At 43.6% G+C, this 24,329-nt stretch overlaps 1 protein-coding gene and 1 long non-coding RNA gene across 6 annotated transcripts; one reads left to right on the top strand and one right to left on the bottom strand.

The window, feature by feature from the left end:
• Positions 1–222: 222 nt before the first annotated feature.
• Positions 223–8,848, bottom strand: LOC116581111. The gene is made up of 3 exons (XR_004281896.1): positions 8,106–8,848; positions 2,617–2,747; positions 223–1,708 (listed from the first exon to the last, which is right to left on the bottom strand). It is a non-coding gene; the product is annotated as an uncharacterized LOC116581111 (long non-coding RNA).
• Positions 8,849–9,062: 214 nt separating this feature from the next.
• On the top strand, positions 9,063–23,269 carry ZDHHC4 (zinc finger DHHC-type palmitoyltransferase 4). 5 transcript variants are annotated; one of them, XR_004281895.1, is made up of 9 exons: positions 9,080–9,250; positions 9,671–9,862; positions 10,444–10,567; positions 11,378–11,429; positions 12,302–12,480; positions 14,197–14,322; positions 15,864–16,108; positions 20,656–20,720; positions 22,913–23,008. XR_004281895.1 is itself a non-coding variant. In XM_032328133.1 (8 exons), exons 2-8 carry the CDS (start codon positions 9,758–9,760, stop codon positions 23,201–23,203), a joined length of 1,122 nt encoding a protein of 373 aa, XP_032184024.1. In that variant the 5' UTR covers positions 9,063–9,163; positions 9,671–9,757; the 3' UTR covers positions 23,204–23,269. The 5 variants fall into 5 exon arrangements, 4 of the variants coding, with proteins under 4 accessions (XP_032184024.1, XP_032184025.1, XP_032184023.1 ...); XM_032328133.1 differs by lacking the exon at positions 20,656–20,720 and having other exon boundaries at positions 9,063–9,163; positions 22,913–23,269; XM_032328134.1 differs by lacking the exon at positions 20,656–20,720 and having other exon boundaries at positions 9,064–9,163; positions 9,671–9,809; positions 11,356–11,429; positions 22,913–23,269.
• Positions 23,270–24,329: the final 1,060 nt, after the last annotated feature.

The raw sequence follows: 24,329 nt of genomic DNA, 5'->3' as shown, positions 1-24,329 counted from the left end.
AAGCAGGAGGGGCACCTGGGGGTTCAGTGGGTTAAAGCCTCTGCTCAGGTCATGATCTGAGATCATGGGATCAAGTCCTGGGATCAAGCCCCACATAGGGCTCTCTGCTCAGCAGGGAGCCTGCTTCCCCCTCTCTCTCTGCCTGCCTCTCTGCTTACTTGTGATCTCTGTCTGTCAAATAAATAAATTTAAAAAATCACACACACACACACACACACACACACACACACACACACACACACACTAGAAGCAGGAAAAGGAGCAAAAAAGAGGTTTTCTTGTTTTCCTGTCTTATTACCACGAAGTGCCATTTATGTCTTCCTGCCGCTCTGAGACGACATTCACAACATTGTCCCTTGTCCTTCTCCACCCTCTTTCTGTGTAACTTACAAATAAACCAAGTAGAGTACAAACTGAATACTTTATACGGAAGGCTCACCCTCCCTCAGCCCACCTGTAATTTCCGGCTTGTCTGCCTTTTCTCCGGGTTGACAGGTGGCTTTGCTTTTCCGAAAATGTCTCAGTGGTTGTCCTGAGACCGTTCAGCCCCGACTCAATGTCCAGGGCTGCATGCTCCTTTTGCCCAGCACTGCTAGCCAAGGGATGGCCAGATTCCAACTGTGAGACTCATTCTTCGTCTCAACCAAGACAGAAAACTAGAACCTCTATTGAGAGGCATTCACATGGTGGCTGGAGATGGGGTCTCCAGATTAAGCAAATGAAAATACAGGACACTCTGTTAAATTAGAATTTTAGAGAAACAAGAGATACTTTCTGAGGATAAGTATGCTTACACCCTTGTTTGAGGGAGACCACAGGTGATGGTGGACTGAACTATTGTCGACCAGGGTAACAGAGCATTTGGAGAAGGAGAGCTGAGCAGTGCACCAGATCAAGACCGGCTCAGGTTTTGACCTGACAGTCGCATTTGACCAGGTAGCTTTAAGGGGCAGCAATCAAGGCAGCAGAGGCCAAGTAGAAATTCCAAAGTATTAGCTACACTGTGCTCCCACCTGGCCAGTGGTGCAACACACCGCCCCAGGGGCTGACCAGAGGACTTTGTGTCTTGGTGATGTCCAGGATATCGACGTCTCCTGGGTAGCTTTCATTTTTTCTCTTGCATTCATGCAACACACTTTTATTGAGCATCTATTATGAGCCAGCCACTCAAAGAGTTGCTACCAAGAGAACAGGACGCAAATACAGACCCAATCCTTGGCTTCCAACAAAAATGCCTGTGTTTTGTCCCTTTAAAAATTGTTCTTCTTTTTTCCTCCATTGTAAAACTCCTCCTGACCAATACTATGAAGTCCTGTATCCCATTTCCAAAGTATAGCCTCAGTCATTCCCTTGGGGAAGGGAGATCATGGTATAAAAGGTGGCTGATCTGTCAACCGATCTTGCAGCGAGTAAAAAACTGATAGCACAGGTCCAGTTTCAGGGGCTGACAGGAGGGTTTAGGGACGCTCCAAGGAGAAATTCTTTGCCACGAGTTTCACAGGCGATACCATCCTTCCTATCACGTTTGAATTCCATGTTTGATCTTAGGCTTAAGCAGTGTTTTCTTCTATGCTATTTATAAAATGTAAGTGTCAAGGTTCGCGCTTGGAGGTTTTGAAGAACAGAGGGAAAGAGTAAAATGCCAGCAACACATGAGTTTCACGAACTGACAAACCACTGAGTGATTTATCCTGAGAAAGTAAGTCAACTGAAAAAAAAAAAAAGCTATGAATATGTTAGTTGCAAAACTATTTATAGTATTAAAAAGTAGGAAATCATACAAATTCCAAACAATAATATTGAGTTCATTATATTGTATCCCTGGATAATAATTAAAACTGTCTGGATGGGGCGCCTGGGTGGCTCAGTGGGTTACGCCTCTGCCTTCAGCTCAGGTCATGGTCCTCGGGTCCCAAGATTGAGCCCCACATCGGGCTCTCTGCTCCGCAGGAAGGCTGCTTCTCCCTCTCCCTCTGCCTGCCTCTCTGCCTACTTGTGATCTCTCTGTCAAATAAAAAAAATTAAAAAAAAACTTATCTGGGTAGAAGAAAAGCACTTATGATAAACTGAATGGAGCAAAACACAAAAACTGATTAGATGCTCTGATTGTATCTATGTAAATCATTTAAATGAAGATATAAAATTCATGTTTTTATGTTTATAGAAATGCACAAAAATTAAGTAGCACTTAAGAGAATAAAATTGAGCCTTTTCCTTGGCTGTTATTTATATATTTCTATAAGGTATAAAAGGAGTTTAAAAAGAAAAATATACGGTGGGGAAGGAAGAGCTGAGTGACTGCATATTTCGGTCAGGATTAAGTCTAACATTTTAAGTTGCAAGTTACAGAAGATGTAACTCCACATTGTTTTAAAAAATAAAAGGGACTGGGACTCCTGGTGACTCAGTCAGTTAAGCATCTGACTCTTGATTTCTGCTCAGTTCATGATCTCAGGGTCCTGGGAATGAGCTCTCAGGCTCTGTGTTAGGGGCAGTGAGCTTGGGATTCTCTCCTGCCCCCTCACTCTGCCCCACCCCTGCATGTGCTCTCTCTCTCTCTCTCTCTCAAATAAATAAATATAATCTTGAAAAAAATAAAGGGGACTTTTGGCTCACCTAACTGTGTAGTCCAGAGGTGGTATAAGCTTCAGGTACAGTTTGCTCAGGGGTCTGACTTCATTTCTCTGTGCTTCTTTCCGGTGGAACGTCTCCAGTGCATAGGCTTCATTCTTGGACTGGCTTTTCTCCTAGTCCCAAGATAAGAGAAGTGAAGCTACAGGGTTTCTCTTTAATATCTTCATTCAATCTAGAGGAGAGGGGGCACCATTGAACAGGAATCCTAGCTTCATTCTAACTGGGTCCCTCGCATTCCAGAGGCTGGTTTTGTTTTGAAAATTATTGTGGTGGGGCACCTGGGTGGCTCAAAGGTCAAACGTCTGTCTTCAGCTCAGGTCATAATCCTAGGGTCCTGGGATCAAGCCCCACGTTGGGCTTCCTGCTCGGTGGGAAGCCTGCTTCTCCCTCTCCCACTCTCCCTGCTTGTGTTCCCTCTCTCAGCGTGTCTCTCTCTGTCAAATAAATAAATAAAATCTTTAAAAAAGAAAAATTATTGTGATAAAGGAGAGGATTATCCTGATTGGCTGATACCAATTAAGTCCCACCCCTAGAGCTGGGGGTAGTTCAATCCTACCTTAAGAGCAGGTAGGGAGGTATGTGGCTTACATGTTGAGTCTTAGTGTCCCTTGAACCATGTATGTGCATAAGAGTGTCACAGAAGCTGTGATGTGAGTTAGAAGGCAGTTGAGAATTTGAAAAATACACTGTGCCTTGGCTACATACTTTACGTGTTCCCCTTCCCTTCTGAAATGACCTCAGCCATCACAGGGAGAAATTCCAGGTGAATGAAAGATAAAAGTATAAAGCAACTAGAAGGAAATACTGGAGAATATACTCGTGAATTGTGTGTGTGTGTGTAATTTTGGAGTAAAAAATACCTTTTTAAATAAGATTTTTTTTTAAAGCCACAAAAGAAAAGGCCGATAAATATATTTCAGAATTTAAAATCTCTGTATGACCAAGTCACCATGAGCCAAGCTAACAGACATGGGACACATAGAAGAAAATATCTGGAATTCCAGTCAGAGACAAAAGATTAATATTCGGAATATTAGTCTTATTAATATTTCGTCCTTGTTGTAACAACAACCTACCAGTGGTAGCTCAACACAGCGAGAGGCTATATTTCCCGGCTCCCCTTCGGTCACGTGACCAAGTTCCCGCAGGTGGAACTTGAGCAGGAAAAGCTAAGGGCAGCCTACAAGTTCCATTTTCAAGGGTCAACAGCTGTTCTTTCCTTTCTGTCTTTCCCCTTTTTCAGGGACGCAAAGGTGGTGACCTTAGAGCAAGGACACCACCCTAGTGCTGTGGTTCCGAACTGTGCACGGAGGCCTCTGGGGAGCCACAGTGAACTGAGGGGTGCCGTGGGCTCTCTTAGCAGTTTGAGGAAATGAAGCTGCATCTGTGTCGCACGTGGCATGACAGCTTGAACTAGTTCACGTTTTCAACGTGAGAACACTAAATTCCTGATAGCACATCTTTTTTTTTTTTTTTTAAGATTTTATTTATTTGTTTGACAGAGAGAGAGAAATCACAAGTAAGCAGAGAGGCAGGCGGAGAGAGACGGGGAAACAGGCTCCCCGCTGAGCAGAGAGCCCGATGCAGGGCTCCGTCCCAGGACACTGAGATCAGGACCTGAGCCGAAAGCAGAGGCCCAACCCACTGAGCCACCCAGGCACCCCGTGATAGCACATCTTTGAGAAGAGGGATTTTGGAAGCAGTTGCCCCAGGGATATCTAGGTTGAGCAAGAAATGAGAATGGTGGTTTTCCATCTGATTTTAAAGTTTGGTAAATTGTGCCAGAGGTGCTACGTTGTTAGGGCATAAATATTTATGAAGTTGTTTAGAGCTCATTATGTAATAGAGGGGATTGTTATTCTTTTGGCCGAGGAGCTCTGTGAAAAAATTTCCAAGACACGTAAGGGTGCTGGTGCAGAGAAGGTTTGGGAATGTGTGTCTCGTGGTGGAGAACAAGACTGGAAGAATCTGGGTCCTCATGTGATCTCATGTGATCTTGTGGATGTCCTCGAACAGAAATGCCTAATGTTGCTGAACTGCCACCTACCTCTGGACTCTAGACTTGTTTCCTATCAAAGTCACTGTGTTTGGGAGTCTCTCTGTTTCGACAGCATACAGACAACGTTGCTGGCCTGCCAATAGCCCCACAGCCCACCATAGAGGTCACCTTCAGACGGTTCCTGTACATGCTGATTTCCTGAGTTTCTGCCTGAGAGGGTTCTCTGCTTGGGGCTGGGCTGGCCTCTGTGTGGGCAGACAAGAAAGACTAGAGAGTTACTGCCCCAGGAGTGGTTGGGTGAAGACCCCGGTGCTTTGTCCCTCAGTGGAACAATTCTGAGGCATAGTCTATGGAGCCTCTTAGAGGAACCCAGGAGGGGCTGTACCCTAGATGCCCACCTCTACTCATCAACCTCTGCTTTCTTGGCTTTCTACTCTTCTCTCACTTTCCCAATCCCCCGCCATGTTTCCTGGGACTATCTCCAAAAACAAGCTACTTATGCCAGATCCTTGTCTTGGAGTTTGCTTATTTTGGGGTGGGGGTTGGTTACCTAACTGAGAGAAGCACTAGCCCACCCCCTAGCAAATACATAAAATATGTAAATAAGCACTGCAAAGCAACAAGAGAATGGTAAACAGCTCAAATAAAAATGGCAAAGGAGGGACGCCTGGGTGGCTCAGTTGGTTAAGCGGCTGCCTTCGGCTCAGGTCATGATCCCGGCGTCCTGGGATCGAGTCCCCCATCGGGCTCCTTGCTCGGCAGGGAGCCTGCTTCTCCCTCTGCCTCTAGCCTGCCACTCTGTCTGCCTGTGCTTGAGCTCTGTATCTCTCTCTCTCTCTCTCTCTAGCAAATAAATAAAAATCTTTAAAAAAAAAAATGGCAAAGGATTGGGGTACCTGGTGGTTCAGTGGGTTAAAGCCGCTGCCTTCGGCTCAGGTCATGATCCCAGGATCCTGGGATCAAGCCCCGAGTCGGGCTCTCTGCTTAGCAAGGAGCCTGCTTCTCTCTCTCTCTCTGCCTGCCTCTCTGCCTACTTGTTATCTCTGTCTGTAAAATAAATAAATAAATAAAAATCTTAAAAAAAAAAAACCTTTAATAAAATGGCAAAGGATAATTGTAAGCAACTCACAATAGAGGAATGATAATTGGCTAGTAAACACATAAGATGTCCACCAGGAACTGGCCAGTGGTAATTGAGATAGCCCAGCCCAGTAATTGAGAACACCAAATGATTCTTGGTCCAATGGTCTGAGTTTGAATTGTGGCTCTAATACTTTCTGGCTCTATGTCCCTAGGAAAAATATTTAACTTCTTTGTGCCTCTATTTTCTCATCTATAAAAGTGGTATAATAGGTCGTCTGGGTGGCTCAGTTGGTTAAGCGTCTGCCTTCAGCTCAGGTCATGATCTCCGGGTCCTGGGATTGACTCCCACAGTGGTCTCCCTGATCAGCTGGGAGCCTGCTTTTCCCTCTACTGCCCACTTGTGCTCTCTGTCACTATCTCTGTCTCTCTCAAACAAATAAATACTTTTAAAAAGTGGTAATAATAATAATTCTCTTACTGAGTTCCTATAAAGATTAAATGATAAATAATTAAAAATATTTTAAGTGCTTAGAACAGTACCTCAACACAGGTATCACTATGTAAATGTCTGTTAAGCAAATAAGTAAAATGCCATTTCACCCATCAGAATGGTAAATATTAAAGGAACCAATCTATTAAATGTTGGAAAGGATTTGGAGCAACAGACTCTCTCAGACATTTGTGGCTGAAGAGCAACTTAATGGTATTTATTAAAAATAAATGCCTACATGTTCTTGGGGCACTTGGGTGGCTCAGTGGGTTAAGCTTCTGCCTTCAGCTCAGGTCATGATCTCGGGGTCCTGGGATCAAGCCCCGCATCGGGTTCCCTGCTCAGCAGGGAGCCTGCTTCCTCCTCTCTCTCTGCCTACCTCTCTGCCTACTTGTGATCTCTGTCTGTCAAGTAAATAAATAAATAAATAAATAAATAAAATCTTTTTAAAAATCCCCATACGTTCTTTGGCCCGGGAATTTTACTTCACTTGGCTGCCATAGAAAATACACCTACTTGTGTGTAATAGACCTCATTCAGGTATTTCCACCACAGCATTGTTTGCAATACAAACCGAAATGAACCTAAATGTTGAGTAATAGGACAGTTAAACTGCAAACCGGTGGCCGTCGGGTTAAATCTGTCCTGCAGGGATGTTCTGCTTAACCTGAACAGTGTTTTAAAGTCCTGGATTGGTTGCCAACATTACAAAAATTAGATTTACATTACAAAAAAACCCAGATTTTCACATACTCTTAAAACACTGGAATCAAAGGGTGCCTGGGTTGCTCAGTTGGTTGAATGCTCCCACTCTTGGTTTCAGGTCAGGTCATGATCTTGGGGTCCTGGGATTGGCCCTGTGTCAGGCTTTGTCCCCAGCTCGAAGTGTGCTTGAGATTTTCTCTCTCTCTTCTCACTCATTCACTCGCTCATTCTGTCTCTAAAATAAACAAATAAAATCTTTAAAAAAAAAAAAACCACTAGGGGGTGCGTGGGTGGCTCAGTGGGTTAAAGCCTCTGCCTTCGGCTCAGGTCATGATCCCAGGGTCCTGGGATCAAACCCGCATTGGGCTCTCTCCTCAGCAGGGAGCCTGTTTCCTCCTCTCCGCCTGCCTCTCTGCCTACTTGTGATCTCTGTCAAATAAACAAATAAAATCTTTTTTAAAAAAACACTGGAATTCAAGTTAACAATCTTCAGGTATGTGTAAGTAGCATTTCTGCTCACAGGATACACCTGCTTCATATTGTCACTTTACTACCTGAGTCCCTTGTAGGCAGTGGAAAGTGGGATCCTGGCAGATGAGTTAAGGCTCAGCTATGTAATGAGCTGTCTATAATGAGGTAAATACAATATAGTAGGATAGATATGTGGAAAGATCACCAAGACTGAAAAAAAAAAAAAAGGAAGATAGAGGGCCATTATGATGCCATGTTTGCAAACAGCAATGAATTATGTATTTGTATATATATACACTAGAATGTAAACTATAAAGTTCAGGAATCTTTGTTCTTTTGCTGTACTCTCTGTGCCGAGAATAGTACTTGGCATACACTGGGTACTCAACATATATTTGTTGAATAAATATTTCTAAATAAATGCATAAAGGAATTTGGGGAGGACACATACTAAATAAGTGATTTTGTCAAGGGACTGGCATTTGGGGGTGGCGTTTGAGGAACTGCTTTGTATAGTCTGATTTTTTTTTTAAACAAGCACATAGTGTTGTATTACTTGTGTACATTTTAAAAAATTAAAGACGACCCGGCACAAAATCCATAAGTGATCAAACCCAGATTCAAAGTTAAGTCTCCACTGAAACCATCCCGAGAAAAATGAATGGGGATAAAAATAAAGTTCTGCATTTATGAGTCAAAAAAAAGTAACCCAAAATACTTAACCACTGGCTCAGAATTAATCAGCAGGGTGATGAGTCAGCTGGAGACACTGATGTGATCTAGCCCACTCTGGATGTGGGATGAGGTTCCATCCATTACCACAGTTTTCCCTGGTGGCCTCACAGCTTCTGATCTGCAGCTTTTGTTTTTTTTCAATTCTGCGTCCACGAGTTTATGAAGGCTTTGCACACCATGTACCAAGGCACCCAGCTTGTAAGTTTCTTAAAAAGGAAAAAGAAAAGGAATCAAGAAGCTGGGGTAGGTCGCAAAGACAGAAAAAGAGAAGAGCTTGAAAGCCAGTGTTTGGAGATCAGACGGTTCCCCTCAAAGGGAGGACAGGCCTGACAGATTTTCAGAGGCATCAAGAATAGACTGGTCTTCGCGGATGCAGAGGCGTTCGGAGCAAAGGGACACCCCACAGGGGGCTTCTCGGTGCTATGTTTGGAAGCAGCTCTTCTCACCCCAGGTTCAACTATCATTAAACAGCCTCCCTTCTTATCCTCCAGGTTTGGAGTCAAGCAATTGTTCACTGTTCCTGGGGACAGGATGTTCAGAGCTGTTCTGAGACATCAGGAGCAAAGACACTGGGACGGGTCGGACGGATCCCTACGGTGCGGTTAGCAGAAAGCAAAGCAAGTCCAGCCCATCGCGAAGACTCGGTATAGGAGCCCCTAAGTGTGCACGCCACGGGCCAGCCGGGGTCCCTGCTTGACTGGTTCAACCCAAGCTGCCAGGCAGCTCGGCCCGCTTCATAACACCTGCACTGGCTTAGGACCGTTTTTTTAAGATTTCCTGGCAATAATGCTCCAAAGTTCGATTTTCCAGCCCTCGGACCCGACCACCCCTCCTGAAAGGTCCAGCGTGCGAAGCTACCAACACCATCCCAACCGCGAACCCCAACCGCGAATCCCACCCTCAGCGGCTGCCCGCCCGCCCACATTTCCGCCGGAAGTCGGCCTAGAGGCCCGCGTCGCGTGCTGACGTCACAGGCCCGCCGGAAGTTTAAAGAAGCGCCCTGAAGGCGCCGCTTCGGCGCCGCTGCAGGTTGACTGATCCCGGCGGTAAGGTCGCCTCCGAGGGTTCTTTTTTGACACCCAGCTGGACCAGGGGCGTCTGTCTCCTTGTCTGATCCGCCGTTCCACCTGTGTGTGAGTGTGTATGTGTGGGTGTGGGTGTGGGTATGTGGTCGCAGCCCCACACCTCCACCCCTCAGGGCACCCACCGTATCCCCTCTGCACCTTCTACACCCCGTCCCCCAACCAGGCTCCCGGCCCCCGGGGAAAACTCCGACCAGGCCCACCCGCCGGGACCCCCGGATAGTGTAGCCTCGGATAAGCCTTTCTGTCCGGTGGCCAGCGTAGGCACCTCAGAGATTAGGAATAGAAACCAGGACCCAAGGCTCCTGGCTTAATCTTCCCAGTTAGCTTTTCCTCCCGAAGTCCTATAGTCCCGTTCAGTCCCGCGGGATCTCAGCATCCGCTGACTTTAAAATTATTTTCCACACTTTATACCGTCCCCTGACTCCCACCCTGTTTTATTGTGTGGGTGTTTTATCGATGTCTCTGCAGCCAGATCCAGCCTTCTAGAAGAACCATGCCTCCTGCAGCTTTGGGTGCCACCTGTTGTGCCAGGCACACGCCGCTGCACACGAGCAGATGCCGTTTGAATTCTCCGTGAATGTTGGGAGGAGGAATGCCCGAGCTGACGGTAGAAAATTATCCAAACGGAAAATATGTAGGCTGGGGGCCCTGAATCACACCGTGAGAATTGCTGCTCATTGTTTCCTCCGTCTTATCTCGTGAATAGTTTGTAGTTTGGTTATCTCAGTTGGAAGTCCTGCCTGGAATCATAACTGCTAAGGCTAGAAGTAACCGTTTCCAGTTAATACAGGCCTGTGTGTTGACTCTGGTTCCCCTGGGTGACCCACGATTGTTGTGGGAGTGAGTCCCCGACTGCCTCTGGGGGATGTTTGTTCCAGTAGCATTGTCAGCAGATTCTTTTGGGTACATTCCGTATCAATATCTACGTGGGTCTGTATTTAAGTAAATACAAAGATGATTTGTTGCTGGTGGGAGGGAAAGTGTATGCATTTTGCACATTTTCCCCCCATTTAATTTTGGAATGTGTAGGCAGAAGATGCCCTAAATAAATCACAGTGGTTTGATTAGGAAGCTCTTGAAGGACAGTCTCAGTGCAAAGTGGGCGGTCTCAGTGCAAAGCAGTGTGTGCATAAGGGCTGCTGAATTCTGTTTGGGGACCCGTTTACAGAGTTGATATCTAAGAATATGCACCTTGGAATATATCCCCCAGTAGTAGTCACACTCTTTCTGTTTCTTTGTAGCCCCAGGATGGACTTCTTGGTTCTCTTCTTGTTCTACTTGGCTTTGGTGCTGATTGGTGTTGTTATGATCTGCATCTGCTCAAAAACCCATTACCTGAAAGGCCTGGTCAGAGGGGCAGCACAGGTAATGGTGATGCCTGGAGACCACTGGATTTTGACTACCACCAGTCTAAAAGGCTCATCAGTTCCCTGATGGAACAAAAAGAGAGTTGCCATTTTTATTATTTGTTCAGTTCTTTCATTTATGGTATTTGTGGTCTATTCAAAAGTCTCTCTCTCTCTCTCTCTCTTTTTTTTTTTTTTTGTTATTGTTGAAAGTAATCTTGTGATGTCGCTTTGAGAGAAGATAACATTCTCAAGGTTGGCTATTTTTCTTTGAATTTGATGCCTGTAATTGGGCCTGGATGTGAGCAGTGTGTGCCTAGAGGGTCCTGATGGGTGGAACTGGGGGCTGTATGACCAGGGAGTAAGCATCAGGCTGCCAACCATCCTTCAGGGGTCAAAGTGAGCAGAGTTGGGGTCAGCAGCCTTTGGGAATGGGTTGACTTGGGACTGACCTGGGTTAATGCCTAGTGATTGCAAATGAACTCTGGAACGTAGGATTGAACCCAAGGTAGGGAAGGGAGTGGAGTTCCCATTAACATACCTACCAGCCCCTCTACTCTCCTTCCTTTGCCTGAAGACCGCAACATGGTGCTTTCTTTGGAGTTAGAGTGGAAAGGTAGGAGAGGAACTGGCATCAAAGGAAGACCAGCTGAGGGAAACCCTTTATTTTATTCTCTCTCAAATCTCTTCTCTGCCCTTAATGCAGAAACACAAATCCCCAGTATCACTAGCTCAAAGGGGAGCATCTGGTATGTTTGGGAGCGGGGAGAATGCGAAATGACATTGAATCCTTCTTTTTTTGTTTAGATAATTTCCTATATAATTCCAGAATGCCTTCAGAGAGCTGTGCTAAAATTGCTTCATTACCTCTTCCATACACGGTATGAGTTTAAATACTCTCTTCTTGTCCGGGCGGGTCAGTTAGTTAAGCGTCTGACTCTTGGTTTCAGCTCAGGTCCTGATCTCAGAGTCCTGAGAGTGAGCCGCGAGTCGGACTTTTTGCTGGGCATGGGGCCCGCTTAAGATTCTCTCTCTTCTCTTTCCTTCTGCCCCTCCCCCTACTTGCTCACTCTCTCTCTCTCTCTAAATAAAATCTTGAAAAATTTTTTTAAAAATACTGTTTTCTTTACTGTTTTGATTATTATTTGTTGCTGTCCCCTAGCTTCAGGACACTGCTTGTTGGTTTCCAGCTGTAGTTCGGGGAAGGAAGCTGAGAAGGATCAAGAGTCCTGGGTTTAGGACCTCTGCTCATAAATAATCTGCCTTTTATTTCTGGAGTTTTCACAGAAATATTTAAGGAATGGCAATATTACGTGCATTTCTATGAAAAGAGATACATCCTGATACCTCAATCCCCAATAAAGACAAAAGGGGTGCCTGGGTGGTTCAGTCAGTTGAGCCATCCAGCTCTTGATTTCAGTTCAGTTCATGACCTTGGGGTCGTGGGATCAAGCCCGACTTTGAGCTCCCGGCTCAGAATGGAGTCTGCTTGAGACTCTCTCTCCCTCTGCCCCTCCCCCTGCTGTCACTCTCTCTCTCTTTCTCTCTGAATAATTAAAATCCTAAAAAAAAAGTTAATAGATGACATCTATTGAGTACTGAGTATTGTGAGGCAATGTGGGAACTGTCTCACATGGTCTCTTGCATAATTCGTGCTATTATCAAGCCCAAAGGAAGTGGTTGGGCCCAGGTTAACTTTAGTATGACACGATTTCTTCATGGAGAAGGCCACATGCTGCCTTTTTCCTTTCAGAAACCACACCTTCATTCTTCTGCACCTTGTCTTGCAAGGGATGGTTTACAGTGAATACACCTGCGAAGTATTTGGCTACTGTCGAGAGCTGGAGTTTCCCTTGCATTACCTTCTTCTGCCCTACCTGCTGCTGATTGTAAACCTCGTGTTTTTCACGCTCAGCTGTGTGAGCAACCCTGGTAAGTTGAGGCCCTCAGTGTGGAGACTGGTGGCAACTCAGCTGTCCACCTACACGGTTACAGACTAGTGATCCCTCTGGAGACTTGGTAAAAGATGCGATATGCAGTGTCTTCATCATCTTCTCGTTGTGATTGTCTTCTGATTTTATTTGTTTCTTCTTTGACCCTTGGGTTATTTAGGACAGCCTAAAATTTTCTACATGCTTTTTTAGTTTATTTTTTGATACTTTGTGTTATGTAGCGACTTTGTGGTCTCTGTGGCCCCGTTTCAAAAATTTCATTGGTATTTGCGTCATGCCAGGTTATGTGTCATTTTTGTAAGTGATCTGTGTGGTTTTGAAATAATGTATATATTCTAGTTCTTGGGTGTAGACCCTTGTGAGTTCATTAAGTCAAGTTGGTTAATTATGTTCAAATCTTTTATGTTCATCCTAATTCTTTTGTTTGCAATAACTGAGAGAGGTATGTTACCTCATTCTGATGATAGATTTGAGGTTTCTCCTTGTCAGTTTTGGCTTTACTTATTTTGAAGCTATTATAGATGTATGTATGTATAGGTGTGTATAATAGTTATGTATATATTTGTATTATATGCATTCAAGTTTAGAATTGGTATTCCCTTTTCCTTGAATGTTTTTTCAAAATACAATGAGCCTCTTTGTCACTAGTAATGCTCTTTGCTCTCAGTTTTCTTTTGTTTGATATTATACTTTTTTTAAGAGGGAGAGAGGGGTGGGGGACAAGTGGCAGAGGGAGAGGGAGAGAGAGAATCTTTTTTTTATTTTTTAAGATTTTATTTTATTTGACAAAAAGAGGTCATAAGTAGGCAGAGAGGCAGGCAGAGAGAGGAAGGGAAGCAGGCTCCCTGCTTGAGCAAGGAGCCTGATGCGGGGCTCGATCCCAGGACTCTGGGATCATGACCTGAGCTGAAGGCAGAGGCTTTAACCCACTGAGCCACCCAGGCGCCCCAAGAGAGAGACTTTTAAGCAGGCTCCATGCCCAGTGCAGAGCCCAACACAGGCTTGATTTCACAATCCAGAGATCATGACCTAAGTTGATATCAGGGGTCAGATGCTTAACCGACTAAGCCACCCAGGTGCCCATTACCCTTTTTTTTTTAATTGATATTTGCTTGGTATCTTTTTTCCATGCCTTTACTTTTAAGCTTTTCTATCTTGGAAACCCCACCTGTCCATCAACTGACGAATAGGTAAATGTGATATGCCTCTTCAGTGGAACAGTGTTTGGCAATAGGAGTGATATGTGCTAGAACATAGAGGAACCTTGAAAAACTATGCTAAGTGAAAGAAGGCGGATACGAAAGACTACAAGTTGTATGAGTCCATTTATAAGAAGTATCCAAACGAGGCAAATGCATGGAGACAGAAAATAGATTACGTGATTGCCAAGGGCTGGGATTCGAGAGGATTGGGGTTGACTGCTAAGGGGTTTCTTTCTGAAGTGATAGAAATATTCTAAAATTGATTGCAGTGATGGTTGCGTAACACTATGAATGGACTAAAAACTGTTAAGTTGTACACTTTAAATGGGTGAATTGGGCTTATGAACTGTATCTCAGTAAAGGTATTTGTTTTAAAATGAGTTATTTAGAATAGTAAATACAGAAGTTTTTAGTCACTCTTTGTCAGGACAGATTTTGTGAACGTTCAGTCCATCGGATCGCTTGAAACCGACACTTGTCCTTACGTTTTTCAGGTACCATAACAAAAGCAAATGAGTTATCATTTCTTCAAGTTTATGAATTCGACGAAGTGATGTTCTCAAAGAATATGAAGTGTTCTACTTGCAACTTAAGGAAACCAGCACGATCCAAGCACTGCAGTAAGTTTGGCTTTGGTTCATCCCAGCTCTGTCCTTGCACAGCAGACACATGGGCCTTGTAGCAAGAAAATGTTACAGAAATCTAGAAGCAGGACCAGTTTTCTCCCAGACATGGAGCAGCCACTGCTGGTAGAGGCCAGATAGTGGTTTCTTACAGATGACTGGAGGTGAGCTCTTATTTTATTTTATTTTTAAATTTTATTTATTTATTTGAGAGAAAGAGAAAACATGAGTGGTGACGGGGCAGAGGGAGAGAACGAAGCAAACTCTGCACTGAGCAGGGAGCCTGACACAGGGCTCAATCCCAGGACCCCAAGATCATGACCTGAGCCAAAGGCAGACGTTTAGCCCAGCTGAGCCACCTGGGCTCCCCTGAAGATGAAGCTTGTAATGTTCTTATGTAGTGGGCAACTCAGTCCTGGGCATAACAGCCTTTCCTTTGCCACATGGTAGGTCTTGTTACCCAACAGGAATTTCTGTGGGATGTCATGTTTGCAGATGTCTTTCATGGCAGAGCCTAGTCCTCTGGGGAATAACCAAGATTCTAGACTAGTGCTGTCCAACAAAAATACAAATTGAGCCACATGTGATTTAAATTTTCTAGTAGCCACATTACAAAAGTAAAATGAGGGACCATTAAATTTAATGATACATTTTATTTAACCTAACATACCTAAAATAACATTTTAATGTGTAGTCAATATAAAAAATCATTCATGGATAGTTTATATTCTCCTTTTCATACTTAGTTTTTGAAATCTGATATATATTTTCCATTTACAGAACATGTCCACTGAGACACTAAACTTCCCTTGGAACTACTTGATCTATATTTAGATTTTATAAAATTTGCAGTAGGAAGAGCAGATTCACATACCCAAGTTATTCCAGAAATTCTTACACGTTTTAAAATAACTGAATCAGTACCGAAAAATCATTTTCCTTTAATGCCTACATAATGGTTCATCTTTATCAGAAGAATTGATTTGACTTTAATTGATTTGACTATAGTTTTAAAATTATATCTGTTCAGGGGCTCAATGGGTTAAAACCTCTGCCTTCGGATCAGGTCATGGTCCCAGGGTCCTGGGATCGAGTCGAGTATCAGGCTCTCTACTTGGCAGGGAGCCTGCTTCCTCTCTTTCTCTCTGCCTGCCTCTGCCTACTTGTGATCTCTGTCTGTCAAATAAAGAAATAAAATCTAAAAAATTAAAAATTAAAAAAAAAATTATATCTGTTCAAGTAACGCTCATATTGAACTTAACGGAACATTGCATAAATTGAAAAACTATCTAGAATTTATCAATATCAACAGAGTATGCTTTCATATTTTTCTTGTAGTCACATTTCAAGTGCTTACTAACCCACCCGTGGCTCGTGGCCACTGTACTGACGCTGTGGTTCTGATAGCTCGGTGATAGCAGCCGTCATTTCTTCCAGCTCATACTGCCAAGAGTTCATAAAAATCTCCATAGATGTGTGTGGTCTCATTGTTCCATCAGGGACTGACTCGGGCTTGTGGCTTTCCCCGTTCTGTGCAGGTGTGTGTAACAGGTGTGTGCGCCGTTTCGACCATCACTGTGTTTGGGTAAACAACTGTATCGGGGCCTGGAACGCCAGGTACTTCCTCCTCTACCTCTTGACATTGACGGCCTCAGCTGGCACCATGGCCGTGGTGAGCACTGTGTTTCTGGTCCAGTTGGTGGTGCTGTCGGACTTGTATCTGGAGACTTACGTTGATGATCTGGGACACTTCCAGGTTGTCGACATTGTCTTTCTCATTCAGGTAATTAATGTGCAGGTAATTATGTTGTAGGGTGTATGTTTCTGACTTTTGGTTTCAAAATTGGAAAAAGGACATTTTCCTAGTCAAAAGATGAAGCCGTTCCTTTTAAAAAAAATTAATATGTAACTTTTAAATATTTAATTACTTATTTAAGATTTTATTTATTTGAGAGAAAGAGAGTGTACACGGTCACACGCATGAACAAGGGGAGGGGCAGAGAGAGAGAATCTCAAGCAGACTCCCCACTGAGCATGGAGCCTGACACAGGCCTCAGTCTCACAACCTTGAGATCATGACCTGAGCTGAAATCAAGAGTCAGATGCTTAACCAACTGAACCAACCAGGTGCCCCAGTATATAGTTTGTTTAGTTGATATAGAATACATTTACCATAGAATTCATCCTTTTATTTAGTTTACTTATTTTTAAGTTTACTTATTAATTAAGTAATAAGTTTACTTATTTTTTTAGTAATCTCTACACTCCATGTGGGGCTTAAACTTATGACCCCAAGATCAAGAGTTACCTGCTCTTCCTACTGAGCCAGCCAGGGGCCCCTAAAATTCATCCTTTTAAAGTGTACAGTCTAGTGGTTCAGAGTTGTGTAACCTCTACCACCATCTAATTTCAGAACATTTCATCACCCCAAAAATAAACTCTTACCTATCAGCAGTCATTCCCCATGCTGCTCTTTCCTACTAATCTACCTTCTTTTTTTAATGGATTTGCCTTTTCTGAGTATTTCAGATAAATGGAATTGTACAGTATGTGGCCTTTTGAACTGGCTTTTTTTTTTTTAGCTTAATATCTTCAAGGTTCATCCATGTTGTACCATGAATCAGTATTTCACTCCTTTTCGTGGCTGAATAATATTCCGTTGTGTCGATGGACCACAAGTGTTCATCAAATATGGACACTTGAGTGTTTTTACTTTTTATTTGTTTTTGAATAAGGCTACCATGAACATCTGTGTACGAGTTTTTTTGTGGATACAGGTTTCTACTGCTTTTGAGTCAGACCCAGGAGAATTGCTAGGTCATATGGTCACTGTATTTGTAATCATTTGAGGAGCTGCCAGATTGTTTTCCAAAGCATCTTCACCATTTTACATTCCCACCATCCATGTATGAAGGTTCCAATTTCATACATCCTTGCTGGATACTTGTTACTATCTGTCTTCTTTTTCTTTTTTCTTTTTTCTTTTTTTTTAAGATTTTATTTATTTATTTGACAGTCAGAGATCACAAGTAGGCAGAGAGGCAGGCAGAGAGAGAGGGGGAAGCAGGCTCCTTGCTGAGCAGAGAGCCTGATGCGGGGCTCAATCCCAGGACCCTGGGACCATGACCTGAGCTGAAGGCAGAGGCTTTAGCCCACTGAGCCACCCAGGTGCCCCACTATCTGTCTTTTTGATTAAAGTCATCCTAATAGATGTGAAGTGGTGCCTTATTGTGGTCTGATTTGCGTTTCCCTGATGACTTAACGATGCTGACCATCTTATTGTGTGCTGCTTCGTCATTTATATGTCTTCTTTGGAGAAGAAGATTTAGAGGAGAAGCTCATTTTTTTGGATTGTCATTTCTTCTTGTGTTATAAGATTTTTTCATATAACCTGGACACTTGACCCTTCACAGGTATAGAATTTGCAAGTATTTTCTCCCATTCTGTGGGTTGTCTTTTCATTTTTGGGATAACTTTCTTTGAAACACAAAAGTTTCATATTTTGATTTTATATTTTCTTTTGTTGCTTATGCTTTGGTGTCATATATAAGAATCCATTGCCTAATCCAAGGTCATGAAGATTTATACTTAAATGTTCTTCTACGTATTTATTTAGGTCTTTGATCCTTTTTGAGTCAGTTTGAGTACGTGCTGTTGGGTTGGGCTCTAACTTGATACTTTTAGTATGCGAATGCCCAGATGTCCTGCATCTTTTGTTGAAAAGACCCTTCTTTGCTCATTGAATTGTTTTGGCACTCTTGTCAGAAATTAATTTACAATAATGTAGAGTTTTTTTAAAAACTCATTTGATGACTAAAAGATTTCTACTGAATTTATGGGAAGTGGCTTATGAGCAATCACTAGGGAACTGCTTACTCCTTGAGTGTTTTTTCCTTTGGTTTCAAAGAATATAAAAATGCCATGAACAGGTGGGATATACTCCATGAATGCAAGGTTGGTTCAATGTTAGGAAACTAATATTTTATACAGCAAGGTTGGTTCAATATTAGGAAATTGATTTAATATTTTATACAGCATTATTAAATATAAGGAACAATGACATGATTATTTCTCTAGATGCTGAAAAGTTTTTCACAGAATTCAACACCCATTCTTATTTAAAAGCACTCAGAGGGGCACCTGGGTGGCTCGGTGGGTTGAGCCGCAGCCTTCAGCTCAGGTCATGATCTCAGGATCCTGGGATCGAGTCCCGCATCGGGATCTCTGCTCGGCAGGGAGCCTGCTTCCCTCTCTCTCTCTCTGCCTGCCTCTCTGTCTACTGTGAACTCTCTCTGTCAAATAAATAAATAAAATCTTAAAAAAAAAAAAAAAAGCACTCAGAAAATAGGATTGGAAGGATACTGTGTTAATATGGTAAAACAGTCTTTTTTTTTTTTTTTTTTAAGATTTTACTTATTTACTTGATAGAGAGACAGTGAGAGTGGGAACACAAGCAGGGGGAGTGGGACAGGGAGAAGCAGGCTTTCCCCTGAGCAGGGAGTCCAATGCGGGGCTTGATCCCAGGACCCTGGGATTATGACCTGAGCTGAAGGCAAACACTTAATGAGTGAGCCACTCAGGTGCCCTGACAAAATACATAGTCTTAAAGCCAGTGTTTTTTTAAAGTTTATTTTGAAATAATTACAGTTTTATAAGAGATTACAAAGAAACACACAGGAAGCCTATGTGCTTATAAGCCCTTACCCCCATGCCAGCATCCCTCTACAAGCAAGGCCAAAACCAAGCAATTGAGGTTGGCACAATCCCCATAGCCAATTCAGATTTTACCAGTTACATATGTGTTTATTTGTGGTTGTGTGTGTGTGTGTGTGTGTGTGTGTGTGTAGCTTTGTGCAGTTTGTCCCATGTGCAGCCATGTACAACCACCACTACAGTCAACATGCTGTATTATCCATCACCACACACTCCCTCATGTTACCGCTCATAGCCACAGCTTCCTCCTCACATCCCTAATGCCTGGTACCACTACTCCCTTCTCCACCTCTGTTATTGTTATTTTATGATTGTTACATAAATGGATCATACAGTATCTTTCTGAGGTTGGTTTCTTCACTTAATGCAATTTCTTTGAGATCCACACAAGTGGTTGCACGGATCTAGGGTTCCTTCCTTCTTACTGCTGTATAGTATTCCACACTTTGTTTAGCCATTCACCCTCTGAAGGACCCTGCGAAATGCTGCATTGAACATTCCCATTCACAAGTCCCGCGTGATGATCTGTCTTCAGTGTGATCGTTGGGTTGACGATAAGTCCATTTTCAGTCTTGGAAAGGACCGCCATCTTCTTTCTAGAGTGGTTGTACCCCATTGTACATCCTCACCAGTGAAGGGGGAGGGACTGGTTTGTCTGTATCCTTGCTAGCACTTAATGTTATCACTGTCTTTCATTTTAGCCATTCTGATAGGTTGTATAGTGATAACCTTGTCGTTTCAACCTTGAACAGTTTTTACTCTTAAAATTTTTTTTCAATTATGGGGTGCCTGTGTGGCTCAGTTGGTTAAGTATCCAATTTTTGATTTCTTCTCGGGTTGTGATCTTGGTGTTGTGAGACCGAGCCCCATGTTGGGCTCATAAATTGAAGACATCATGTCGCTTTGCCCCTAAATTCTTGAACATGCATTTTTAAAGAATGTCAACCTTCTCCTATATAACTATAATTATGTTACCTCACGTAAGAAAAGTAATAGTAAATCTATGTAATAAACATAGGATATATAATAAATAGGTACTAAATCATCTAGTCCATATTGAAATATCCCCACTGTTTCTCTTTTTTTTTTTTCATTTTTTTCAAATGAATCTTTTATAGCTTTTTTACCTCCTTGAACCAGATTTCACCTCATCGTTAGGCAACTGAATGTTGTCTTGTTAGTCTGTTTAAAATAATGCCCCTGCTTTTTTTTTTTTCATGAAATTGACATTTAGTAGTTTAGTTGGTTGTCTTTTAGGATGTCCCTTGTTCTAAATTTGCCTTTTTCCTACTTCTGTCAACAGATTTTCCTCTGTTCCTTCATATTAATGTGAACTGGAAGTTAGTCTAGAGCCCTGATTAGATTCAAGTTAAATATTTTTGGCAAGAATGCTTCCTAGGTAGGGATGTGTATTTCATGTTACTTCCCATCAGGTGGGACATGGGACCCGTGATACACAGCTCTCTCCATGGGTGAAGTGTGTTTTCCCCTTTGCAGTGTATATAGTTTTGTCTTTGTACTTAGGACTTTGTGTAGGATAAATTCCAAAAAATATGTACTGGATCAGAGATTATTGACATTTATAAATCTTTTGACTTGAATATATATTTTTATCAGTGTTCATTTCGTTGAGTCAGAGCTGGCATTGAGGATGCCCGGGGGCAGCAGGTGCTTCTAATTTGGTAGGAAACTACTGTGTATCCTTTTTAAAAATTCTGTTTCTTTCATTGCTTTTGATTACTTTTCTCATTTGTCAGTTATTTGTAGATCTTTTATGAATTATGTCCTTTTAAATGTTTACCTATTTGATACTAGAATTACTTTTGATTTGAGATCATGCAGTAATGACAGTTTATTCTTCTATTTGTTTTCAATTTATGTATCCTTTTCTGTATTAAAAAACTTAGACCTCCTTTCTCATCTAATATATCTCTTTTCTTTATAACTTCAGTTAGAAAATCTCCCCTGTCAAGAGATGCATCTACTTCTCTCTTACTCCTGACTTTCAAATATACTGAACTCTTGGGGCACCTGGGTGGCTCAGTTAAACGTCTGCCTACAGCTCAGGCCATGATCTCAGGGTCCTGGCATCGAGTCCCTCATCTGGCTCCCTGCTCAGCAGGAATTTGGTTTCTCTCTCACCCTCTGCCCACCCCCCAACTTGTTCTCTCTCTCTTTCTCTCTCAAGTAAACAAAATATTTTTATAAAAATACTGACCTCTTTCAAAATTCATTTTCTTTATTTTAAAAAATAACATAAAAATTCAAGCAGTCAGAAGCGTTTAAAAAAAAAAATAAAGACGGAGAAGGTGGGGAATTGGGCATAGGTAGTTAAAGGTACAGAGTCATATTTGAAAGATGAGGAAGTCCTGGGGATACAATGTACAGCCTGGGAACTGTAGTTAACAATACTGTGTTGTATATTTGATGGTTGCTAAGAGAGTGGGTTTTAAAAGTTCTCATCACAAAAAAAAAAAACATTGTAACCATATGTGGTGATGGATGTATTAACGAAGCCTGTTGTAATCATTTGCTGTATGTCATATTATGCACCTTAAACTTTCAGTGTCCTGTCAATTATATCTCAGTAAAGCTGGGGAGAGAAGCATGAAATTTTAAACATCTTTAGGAAGAAATGAAAAGAAAACTGGGAGATTCGCCCCTCCCCTCCTAACAACTTCACACCCCAAGGGCAACTCCTTCTGTAGTTGTTGTTGTTATTGTTGTTTTTTTTTTTTTAAGATTTTATTTATTCATTTATTTGTCAGAGAGAGAGAGAGAGAGAAAGCACAAGCAGGCAGAGTGGCAGGCAGAGGCAGAGAGAGAAACAGGTTCCCCACTGAGCAAGGAGCCCGACATGGGACTCAATCCCAGGCCTCTGGGATCATGACCTGAGCCGAAGGCAGCAGCTTAACCAACTGAGCCACCCAGGCATCCCTACTTCTGTAGTTTTGTGTGAACATTTCATTCAGTCTTTTTTCTTTTGTGTGTTTATATAGTCATAGGGAGTTTCATAGAATCTTTTTGTTTTTACACAAATATGATCCCATTGTGAGCCTCACCTCTTGTCTTTCACATCCAACAGTCTTTTATCAGTGTCTTTTCCAAATTGGAACGTAGAAATTGATCTCATTTTTATTGGCTCCTTTTTATTCCAGAGCGTGACTATCCCAAGGTTTGACTTCCTTGTGGATGGACTTTTTTTTTTTTTTTTTTTAAGATTTTATCCATTTATTTGACAGAGAGAGATCACAAGTAGGCCGAGAGGCAAGGCAGAGAGAGAGGAGGAAGCAGTCTCCCCGCGGAGCAGAGAGGCCGATGTGGGACCAGATCCCAGGAGCCTGGGATCATGATCCGAGCCGAAGGCAGAGGCTTTAACCACTGAGCCACCCAGGCACCCCTGTGGATGGACATTTAACGTGTTTCTTTTAGGAAGAGGGGCCATTAAAATCAGTGTAGTGAATACTCTTGTATGCGCATTTCCATGGTCATGCTGTGTTGAGAGAGAGAGTGATCTCTGTCCATCTGGACTTGATTTTGATGCATGAACTCAGGTCTGTAGTTAGGGCTTTGTTTTATACACCGCTAACCGGGAAGACACTCCCTCCTGGGAGTATCCTTTCCCTTTTCCCTCAGTGTACACGTTTCATTTAGCTCACTTGGAACTCTTGTACATACTTGGGTTTCCTCCCGGGCTGTTTTTCAGTGCTGCTTGTGGTTCGGTTTTGTGTTTAGATGGTCAGATGTATATGCAGGTCGGGGAGCTGGGTGGGCAGCTCTCGAGTGTTTGCGGACTGGGCTGCAGCTGGAGGGTGCAACCCTTTCTTCTGTCCCAGCCTGGCTGCCTAACGTGCTGTTTCTTCTTTGCCCCCAGTACCTGTTCGTTACCTTCCCGAGGATTGTCTTCATGCTGGGCTTTGTCGTCATGCTGAGCCTCCTCCTGGGGGGCTACCTGTGCTTTGCTTTGTACCTGGCTGCCACCAACCAGACCACTAACGAGTGGTACCGAGGTGACCGGGCCTGGTGTCAACACTGCCCCCACGCGGCCCGGCCCCCTTCAGCAGAGCCCCAGGTCTACCGGAACATTCACTCCCATGGGCTTTGGAGCAACCTCAGAGAGATCTTCCTTCCTGCCACTGCACATTATGAGAGAAAGAAAAACTAAGAATGGGAAGTGTTACTGCCACTTAAATATAGTATAAATTTATTTATACAAATAGATACTTTCTAAGAGTTGGTGTGGTGTTTCTTGGTTTTGCGGGGGGGGGGTGGTCTTTTTTTCTGGTTTCTGCATGTTTATCGATGGGCTCTCAGGGGTTCAGGAAGGGAAGAGAAAACTCGTGTTTCCTGGATGCTTAATCCGTACAACTGCCACGCTGATTCCCGTGGTAGAAATCTTCCCTGTTCATCCTCTGTTCCCTCAGCCTGTTGGAATGGAGTTTATCTCAAGTCCTGGTGCCAAGGGCATCAAAGATGACTTCGCAGAGGTTCCAGCGAACCTTGGTCTCCCACTGTAGATTCGAGGCTTCCGAAGGAAGGGTCTTGACTGTGTCCCCTGATGTGCAGGAGAGTCTCAGTGAGGTAGGGTTGTACCAGCTGTACCTCTGTGATGCCCTTTCCAGCTCTCCCAGGGAGAGGACTTGGCTCTTCATCTCCTTAGTCATGCTCAACACCCTCACCCAAGCCCCTTTTTTGGCAGGCATGGGCCTTTTACACAGGACCCATCTTGCACTTGTGGTCCCCCGGCTGCCCTGCCCTGGCTTCTAGTGGCCATGTTCAAGTTTTTTCTGCCCTATTTTTAAAATGGATGCAGAAGAGAGAAAGTGTTGAGGATTTTGGGGAGGGGAGAGTTTTCAGGAGCAGGACACCTAGGATTCCCATGGCCAGCCGCACTGGAGGGGATTGGGCAGTAGGGGGACTCGGGAGGCGGGGGGTCGGATGGCATCATTTGTCACTGCAGCCCCAAGAGTTCCAGACTAGACACACCCTTTGACGCGGCCCTGCACCACCACGCCTCTGTTACAGGTGGAAAAACGCGGTGAAATCAATCAATGGACTTAGAGCGCCGCGCAAAGGAAGCCCGCGGAGCTTCACGTCCGGCGCGCGGGCGGGTGGAGCGCCAAGCCCAGTGAGCGTTCAGTGGTGGGCGCGGCCGCCCAGGTCAGCGCCGCCGAGCGCCGGGCCCCAGGTCCGGGGGCGGTCGCAGAGCCCGGGGGCGGGGCCTGTGGGGCGGGGCGTGCCTCCCTCCGCGCGGGCGGGCCGCGCCGCCAGGTGGCGCCCTCTTGAGAGCC

This window comes from Mustela erminea, chromosome 20 (assembly GCF_009829155.1).
Source record: "Mustela erminea isolate mMusErm1 chromosome 20, mMusErm1.Pri, whole genome shotgun sequence".
In the NCBI taxonomy this organism is placed as follows: Eukaryota; Metazoa; Chordata; class Mammalia; order Carnivora; family Mustelidae; genus Mustela; species Mustela erminea.
This window is presented reverse-complemented; position numbering and strand designations above follow the sequence as displayed.

Bases quoted from the DNA above. Each gene is read 5' to 3' on its own strand.
- ZDHHC4 (XM_032328133.1), top strand. From the start codon at position 9,758: ATGCCGTTTGAATTCTCCGTGAATGTTGGGAGGAGGAATGCCCGAGCT. The intron at 14,323-15,863 runs GTAAGTTTGGCT...CGTTCTGTGCAG, and splicing joins AGCACGATCCAAGCACTGCA to GTGTGTGTAACAGGTGTGTG. The intron at 16,109-22,912 runs GTAATTAATGTG...CTTTGCCCCCAG, and splicing joins ACATTGTCTTTCTCATTCAG to TACCTGTTCGTTACCTTCCC.